Source organism: Uloborus diversus, chromosome 2 (genome assembly GCF_026930045.1).
Source record: "Uloborus diversus isolate 005 chromosome 2, Udiv.v.3.1, whole genome shotgun sequence".
In the NCBI taxonomy this organism is placed as follows: Eukaryota; Metazoa; Arthropoda; class Arachnida; order Araneae; family Uloboridae; genus Uloborus; species Uloborus diversus.
In genome coordinates, this window is record NC_072732.1 from 27,496,272 (window position 1) to 27,505,895 (window position 9,624).

General features: G+C 34.3%; 1 protein-coding gene across 1 annotated transcript in view; it reads right to left on the minus strand.

The window, feature by feature from the left end:
* Positions 1-8,270, minus strand: part of LOC129235141 (INO80 complex subunit D-like) — a 31,879-nt gene extending 23,609 nt beyond the window's left edge. Inside the window, exon 1 of the mRNA XM_054868831.1 lies at positions 8,210-8,270. Within this exon, the coding sequence (XP_054724806.1) occupies positions 8,210-8,270 (61 nt within the window). The remainder of the gene's footprint in view (positions 1-8,209) is intronic.
* Positions 8,271-9,624: the final 1,354 nt, after the last annotated feature.

Genomic DNA, 9,624 nt, shown 5'->3' on the forward strand with positions numbered 1-9,624 from the left:
CATCTGACATGCAAGAATGCATGTCAGCTGCTGATTATTATTAACTAAAACTAATTTAATATTTGCTTTGCTTCTGTATCATAGTTTATGACAACAAGAGCTGAAAGTGCAAGTATTTTCAAATGATAAATGGATGTTCGAAGGAATGTTTTCGTTTTTGACAAAACAAATCTTTAAAAAAATGGTTTTATTGCTCCAAAATAGTAGTTTTATTATTATTATTATTGTTTTTCTTTTTTTTTTTTTGTAATCGCTATATTGCATTTTATTCTTTCACACTTAAAAATTTTACAGTAGAAGACCATTATAACGCACACCTTGGGACCAGAGCTTTTGCGTTATACAGGTTTTTGCGTTATATAGATCATTTCACAAATTTTGAAACTAATATTCAGAATATAACTATATATTATCACTTCAGAATGAGTTTTATCTGCAATGAGTGTTAAAGCACCAATATTAGAATTAGTTATTCACAAATAAATATGTTTCACAATCAAAATCCTGCACTTCTGCTAGCTTCATGGTTTGCATAACAGCTGCATTTTTAACCGACTTCAAAAAGGAGGCGGTTATCAGTTCATACCGTATGTATGTTTTTTTTTGTCCACTCATAGCGTTCCACCTAGTGAACCGATTTTGATGATTCTTTTTTTAATGGATAGAGGATGGCTCAACTTAGGTCCCATTACTTTGTTTGACCATATTTGTTCTTTAGAAAAAAGTTATGGGCAAAAAACAGTAAATTTCCCTATTAAATGATTAAAATCATATTGTAGCGAAGTTCGCTCTTTTCATCCGTGGATAACGGTGGCTCAGTGGTAGAATTCTCGTCTCCCACACGAGCGACCCGAGTTCAAATCCCGACTAGGACAAAGTGAATTTTACTAAAATTTCGTTTCTACTGTTTCCCGTATGTTCTCGAATGTTCTATTAATTTCTGTATCTTTTCAAGTCTGGAAAGTTCCAGCACTTTCTCAAGTTGTATATAAGGAGATGTAACGTTCATTCGTGGTTCTGAATAAAGATCTCGAGTTGAGACTAACGAGTATTCGCTTCATTTGGCTTTCACATTGTCTTCGCTATCTTCATCTACGCGACAATATGAAACTCATTGTTATAAAAGTTTGTTGCCATATAACTGTAACATTAATAGTAATTGTAATGATAATTTTGAATAAAGGCTTTTCTAAAGCAATACAGTGATATAGAGCCGCACTTCTTACTAGGTAACTTCTTACTTTTACTGAAATATCTACATTTACACTAAAAAGAATGAAATAAAAAAAATCGAAAAAAAAAAAAAAGAAAAAAATAGAACCGACTTCAAAATTGCTCTAAAAAGTGAAAAATAATTTTATTCTTTAAACACCATCGATAATACTTTTAAACATAGTTTTTGAAGTTGGCGCAAAAACAAAAAGTAAAATCCATTGTAACCATGCTTCGTTCATATTTTTATCAAAAAATCATCCAAACTTAGGAACGGAACATTTATATCGTTACTCAAATATGCTGTCATCAATGCGTAATGCATGTGGCAGTGAAGAAACTGGACGTGGTTAAATTTATACTTGTAGTTGAGTTATGGCTGTGAATGATTTTATCGATCGTTTTTGCGCCAACTTCAAAAATTATGTTTAAAAGTATTATCGATGGTGTTTAAAGAATAAAATTATTTTTCACTTTTTAGAGCAATTTTGAAGTCAGTTCTATTTTTTTTTTTCAAAATTTTTTTTCAAGACCCATCTGGTATTTTCTGTTTACTATGAGTACTAATTTTCAATTTAAAAGCTTTGAAATAAGATGGAAAGATGAAAAACTTTCAAAATTTAATTTGCCTAACAATTTTTATTTTTGCAAAGCAAAACAGAGGGATTTTTTAAACTTCAAAAACTATTGTTTACTTCTGAAAAGTAGTGCGGTTTATAGAGACTTGCGTTATACAGGTCGGCGTTATAACGGTCTTCTACTGTATTACTGTATTGTTGAAAGGTGGTTCTTTGTTTGGATTTTATTTTCATATTTTTGTAATTAAATTCTTTGTTTCCTCCAGTTCATTTTTCATACTGATGATTGTCGGTCGTCTTGACGTGTGTGTAGTCTTATCTCTTCCTATTTTTTCCTACTTTTTTAAGTGATTTTTTTCCTACCTCTCCTACTTTTTAAATTTTTGATTCCTTATTTCCTACTTTTCCCCCCCAAAAAACCACTTCGGGGTCTGTACTTATCACAAGTATAGAGTATTTCACATTAAATGGGACAAAAAGAATAGCATAGCACATGGTTTGTAATTGATTTATTTACCCAAAGCAAATTAATGCTGCAGCTACAATCATGTAAGTTTTGTATTGCAACAGCGAAAATCTTTCCCTTTCAAAATTGCCTCTAGGGAGTTATTTAAAATGGTGCCATCCACGCAGGAAAAAAGAGAAAGCATATTGCCTTTTGAAACCCACCAAAAAGTCTTTGTATATCATGGTTCAAAGGCATTCTCATGTGAAATTCAGTATTGAATCTGTATTGTCACAACATTGATGGGTGGGTGAATCAGTTTCATGTCCATAGTAGGGACATAATCTAACCACCTCTTGATTGATCAGGCTCAGTCAAACTACATGTCCTTGCATCAAAATAACTATATCTAACCCCTTGCGATTTGTTTATTTCGGATTTTGTTCGGGACAAGAATTTGCGCTTCAATTTCTTTTTCTGCTGATATTACCCCAGGGTTCGTATGCCTCCTGAAAATCCTGAGAAACTCCTGAAATTTAATTTTTTCTTCTAAGGGCCCTTAAAACTCCTAAATTTTTGTTTTAACCTCCTGATTTTTCTCCTCTCCTCCTGAGAATAATTTTCAACAACAATCGCTAATTTTAATTCCATGTCATCTCCGTTTAGGCAGCCATATTGAATCGCTGGCAACCAATCAAAATTCTCGTATTATACAGATCACCCAGTGCTTTTCGCAAAGACATGGGGTGTGTTCGAACCGACTGACCTGTTACTCTGTTCAAACATGCCCATTACGGTTGCTGATTGTAACTGCCACTAGAGAACGAACCAAGAGCATGTGCTAGTTTTTGTATTAACAGCAATAGCTATTAAGCATATTTTCTATATTGCTAATTAGTAGTGCTGTTGCTATTTTGTAGTATATTTAGTACTGGTAATATGCCAAAATATCCAATATTTTGTGTATTCCTGTTATTTTCAAATATTTTGAATCCAATTTTTATTTATATATTTATTTTGATTGAATAGTGTGCGAAAAAAAATTACTAATCGATTAAAAATTTGACAGCAAAGTAGATTAAATGTTGCTGAAACTATTTTTCTTGTAAAAACCGCTCGTGTTATTACTCCTGAAAACTCCTGAAATTCATTTTGTCTGGAAGAGTATGAACCTTGTTACTCCTGTAAGTCTGGGGGAAATGGAGGCAGCACCTTAAACCAGCAGATAACTAAAGTGCTCGAATCATTACGAAAGTATTTTGTATTCTCCAAAGTATATCTCTCCATTTTTATGTTGTTCTGGTCTAAGCTGAAACCCGGGTCAAAATTCAAGGTGTATGTTATGTGTTAAAGTATGTGCCCACACCTATGTATAAGAGGAGCTGTTATTGGATATTCTGTTCTGTGTCATAACTGAAAACACCATAAAGTTACAAAAAAAAAAACCTCAAAGGAGGAATAGAATGTGTGCTTTGAATCCTACGGATTGTGGATTTCAAATGAAAAGTACTTGAATGAGCCAGACAGAGAATAGCTAATAAATAAAATGTATACGTAAGGGTTTTTTTTTTTTGAGAAATCACGATTGCTTATTGCTTTCATTTGACTGTTTTTGATGTCCTATCATTTTATTTTCTCACCGTCACCCTCTGCACCATCACCTTGGACAGGCGGGCTCCTCACGATGCTGCTCCTATAGCGAAAGTCGTCTCCAGGTTGCATCCATGTCCTACACACACGCGTATACATACACAACTACACACACACGCGCACATACATACACACACAAGCACACACGCATACACACACAAGCACACACGCATACATACACACACTTACAACTACCCACACATTCATGCCTGCACACACACAAACACATATGCCGACATACACATACCCCCCCCACACACACACATGCACATACCCCCCTCCCCCACACTTATGCCAGCACACAGACACAAACACACATACCCCGCACACACAAACACCCCCCCCCCCACACACAAACACACATGCCTACATACACACACTCGTGATTGCGAAAAATATAATTTGAATTCAAGATGTCAAAAATCAAATTATTTTTTTTTTTTTTATTGAGCAATCACGATTGCTTATTGTTCTCATTTGACTGTTTTGAATTCCTATCATTTTATTTTCCCGCCAGCACCTCTGTCGCGTCGACTGGCCTCACGATGCTGCTCCTCTTGCGAAAACAGTCTCCAGGTTGCGTCCATATCTTACACACACATGCCTACACACATATACACACACTCATGCCTGCACACAGACACAAACACATATGCCTTCATTTACACACACACGAACGCCTACACACACAGCACTGCATACACAACACGCATGCACACACATACATATGCACCCACACACATGCACCTACACAAACACCGGCATTCATACACACACACGCTCGTGATTACGAAAAACATAATTTGAATTCAAGATGCCAAAAATTCAAATTAATATAATTTTTTTTTTTTTTTTTGAGCAATCACGAATTTATTTATCCTCACTTGACCAAAGTTGATGTTGCTCAGATTTTTCATATTACCATGTTGAGGGTTGTTTTTAATATTTATTTAGAGAGGGAAATTTCCGTTATAGTTACAAATAGTCTGCATTTAGATTTTATTTATATATTTTTTGGGCTTAACTCAAGCATACTTTACATTTAAAAAAGAGTCTTTTTCCCTTTTTTTTTTGTGTAAAATAATGTTTTTCAATAAAAAACGATGAACTTAAACACAGGGCTGTGGAGTTGGACGAAAATATGCCGACTCCTGACTTCTTTTTTTTCTTTAATTTTCACCGACTCTCCTTGCATTTTTTAAAAAACTGACTACCAATTAATTTGATTGCATGTATAAAAGCCTACTCATAAGGAAATAACTCATTGTGACAACCAGCTGGCTTGATTGTTTCTGTCTGTAACAGCTAACCTACGCCATCTACTAATTTACTTATTTTCTAACTTTATTTAACTGATAGCAACTGTCAGCGAACAGTTTTGTTGCCTAACATTATCTAATCACTCTCAAATAAAAATATATTTTTTACCTCGATCTCAGTTATGAAATAGTAAAAGGAATGTATGTATCGCTTGAGCAAGTAGGAAAACTTCTGAGGGTGCTTGGTAAATTCAAATAAGTGTTGTCACGAAAGCGCAAATCCAAAAGATCCGATAAAACATACATTATTTTTTAAATCTAAATACTTTATCTAAGAAAGCTTGGTTATCACTGAAAAATACAAAATAAAATTAGTACATGATTTATTTGTTACAACACACAATAATTGTAGTTAACCCTAAAATCTTCATTTTAAGGTTAATTCTGAAGCTGCCAATCGAATTAAAATTAAAAATTAAGCCAAAAAATGTAGATATAGTAAAAGCTATTCGTACAAAACTGTATATCGCCGCATTTTATGTAAAACTTACTCCAGACGTACATGTACCCGACCTCTCTATGCAGTATAGTGCCATGTTTTTGTTGAAATTTTTATGATGAAATTAAGATTTATTATTGAGGCTTTTTTTTAAGTATTTCAATTTTTATAAACTCTGAAATTAAGTTGAGGTGTCACCCACCAAATGGGTATCCCCTGGCAGGGGGGGGGGGAAGCCCCTCTCAAGAAAAGTTTTTTGACTTTATGAAAAAGGTTTTTTTTTTTCTCTCTCTCAAAACTCTTCCTCTAACTCTTATCTGTGCTTTCAAAAATTGAAAGCACAGTATTTGATCAACATCTATTTTTCAAACATTAAAGGGGAGTAAATTAATCCTTTTCAATTTTTTTAAAAACGGGATTTTCAAGTAATCTCACTGTTGTAATCACAATTATTGGGTAATTGATTTTCAAATTGAATTTCTAACTTATGCATCTTAGATTTACAGTAGAATACAACGTGAAAATTTCTTAAAAAGGAATTAATATTTCAATCTTTGTTTAGGGTTTTTCCCCCTTCCCATGAGGGGAGGGGGGGTGATTTGAAAAAGTAAGTAAAAAAATCAACAAAGCCGGAGTTGGAGTCGGAGGTTTAAAATTCCTGGAGTCTTGAGTCGGAGCCAATCTTTTTTTTTTCCGAGCACTGCTTAAACAGCAAAACTTCATCCAAATGCAAAATTTCCTGGTTACTAGTTTTAATCATTATAAATTGACAAGAAATAAAAATACATAACGTTATGTGCTGTATATAATCTTTATGATAAGTGTACTGGTTGATATCAGCCATGAAATCTTTTATCTTTATTACCACATCCTTATCACCATTTCTCTTTTTATGGATTATTACCTATTCTGGAAACTCACTAGTCATAATATGACAGGTAAAAATTTCTTAGCAATTTCCATTTGTAGAAAAAAAAAAAACAGTGGGGTCTTATTGCAAGTTATAATTGTGAAAAACAATTTAAAGAATCAAGACATCAAAATTCAAATTATTATTTTTTGCAATTGAGCAATCACGATTGCTTATTGCTTTCATTTGACTGTTTTGATGGGCTATCATTTTATTTTCCCGCCAGCACCCTCTGCAGCATCACCGTCGACCAGCTCCTCACGATGCTGCTCCTATAGCGAAAACCATATCCATATGCTACACACACACACACATACACTCTCAAACACATACAGACACCTACACATAACTACCCACACACTCATGCCTGCACACAGACACAAGCACATATGCCTACACACATACACATTCCCCCCCCCCCACATACACACATAAAAACACTTATACACACAACTACTCACACACTCATACCTGCGCGCAGACACAAACACACATGCCTACACACATACATATACCCCCTACACACAACCCCCCCCCCCCCCGCCACACGCCTACATACACACACACACACTCATGATTGCGAAAAACATTTGAATTCCAGATGTCAAAATTCAAATTAATTTTTTTAATTTAATTTTTAATATTTATTAGCAATACTTCGATTGCTGATTTAGTAGTGCTGGAACTTCGACTTTTCTAAGCCGAGACAATCTTGAAACTGTCGCCCTTACCTACCTTCCTTCAAGTTTTAAAAAAAAAACACACACACACACACACAGAAATTGGGTGAATTTTTTCTTCCGGAGTTGGACCTCGGCTTGCTACCCCTAGATCCAGCGCTGCTTCAGTATCTTAAATAAGAGTTGGACTGGGAATAAAATTCGGCTTCGGCATCCAGAGAAGGCCAGTGCCTCTCCAATTAATTTAGCACAAAATATCAGTTCCTATAATGATAGTTAAAATTTTCTCTTCTGTTTAAAAGATGTTTTTCATCATGTAATCAATTTTATGTTACATGTATGTCTGTGTAAAATTTCAATCAAATTATTGCTGCTTCTATTTACGTTCTCAAGTAGCCGAGTTGCACTTCTTAAATTGGATAATTGCTGACTAGAATAGATTAAAAATTTGAGAGATTTATTATTTCGACTTTTTACTCTTTTCTTGCAATGAATGTTCTTAAAAATCCTAAAAAAATGGTTTATAATAGAATGACAAATTGGCTAAAAAAGGGAAAGAATACAGTAAAACCCCTCCAATGTGTGTGCGGACACTAACAGGGCAAACATTTTTGTCTGTAATAGAGCGGTATTTGTTTTTTCTCTCCAAAAAGTAGCGAAGTAGTGGCTATATAATTGAAACTGAAGCCTCTAGATGGGATTATTGGGCTGTCGGTATATTGCATCCATACTAGGGGTTAGAAAACTACATTTTTTTCATAGTGAACTACTTTATTACGAATGTATTCAACTTTGACTATTTTTTTTTTAATGTAGTGACTACAAACACTTTTGAAATGCATATTTCAAAAGTAATTTGTAGTTCCTACATTTTTAAAAAAGGAGTCATTGTTAAGTGCATTTGTAATAAAGTACAGTTTTAGTTCGCTATGGAAAAAATGTAGTTTTTCTGACCCCTAGTATGGATGCAATGTACCATCAGCCCAGTTATCCCATCCAGAGGCTGCAGTTTCAGTTACTAAAAACAGACCCGTCATTTTAAAATTGTACGGTAGAGGGGAGAGAGAAAAGGTTGTATTAATACTTAAAATATTTTATAGGGAAAAAACAAGACATGAACAAAAATGCATAATTATCAGGGTCTTGTTGATGCATGAACCTAGGCACCATAATGGAGTAAATTTATCTTTTAAATAACCACTTTAAAAATGCTGATTTTCTTGGGAGAGGGGCACTAAATTTTTCCTGAGTATCATTTTGACGTAGTCGGGCCCTGAAAATTAACTTTCTTTTTAGAATACAGGGGGGTCAATTGACCCTTCCTCATTCCCCAATTGGTGGGAGCCTGGTTGGAAATTTCATGTTGGGGGAAAAGTCTAGGGAAATCCGTTGTCTATTAAAATTTTAAAAAAAGGGGGATTTTAATTTAGTTCATTGTAAACGACAAAAACACGTAGCGTCTAAGCATTTTGTTTTCATGTTAAGTATGCCAGTATGCACTACAGGCCCTCTGTTTCGAATTTTTTCTGGGGATGGGTGCTAAGGCTGCATATCTAATGCAAGTTTTACCGGGAAACAGTTTCAGTAAAAACATAAGTTTTTCAAAGCCAGGGTAGCAATAGCAACAGTTGACAAAAAACGTTAGGCAATCGAACCCTGTTCGAAAATCGCGATCGCGAAGACGAAACCTTCCCACCCACGCGAGTTTGAAAATTGTTCATTTCCGGTTATTTCAGGATGATGTTCATTGCATTCGATTTTGATTCATTTTTAGAAATTTTATTTCCGTCAAAAAAGTGGCGAAAACTTTCCCTTACACATATTTTTTTGTATTTATATGTACTTTTTTTAAAAATTATTATTTAATTGAAACTTAATAATTTTATGTTACTCTCGTACAAAAGGTGTTCAACACATTTGGGTATTATTTATTAGTGGTTTTTTTTCTGATAAGAGCCTTGCAATTTCTTATAAGATAAAACGTTTTTTGCTTCAGTGTTGGTGGCATTGGCATCGTGCTTCCTGGGCAAACGGCAAGGCCTAGAAACGTAAAATTTGGTGTAACAGGGGTACTTAATTTTTGCTAACATTGTGCTAGAATAGTTGCGTCAGTTTTCTTACCCGATTATAGAAAATCCAATATTAAACATGACCGGGAAGGGGGAAAATATTTAGCAAAAAAGGGCAATTTTTATACATTTTACTAAATTAAAAAAAAAAAAAATCAGTTTCATTTTTCAATCCAGTGAAAAAGTACATTAAGATCGAAACATTTTACCCATTAGCAAAGATACTTCTTTTTTAAGCAATCACGAATTGCTTTTCGTTCTCATTTGATCGTTTTAAGAGTCCGTCCCTCCTTTGATTTTAATTTGCCACTCGTGATTGCGA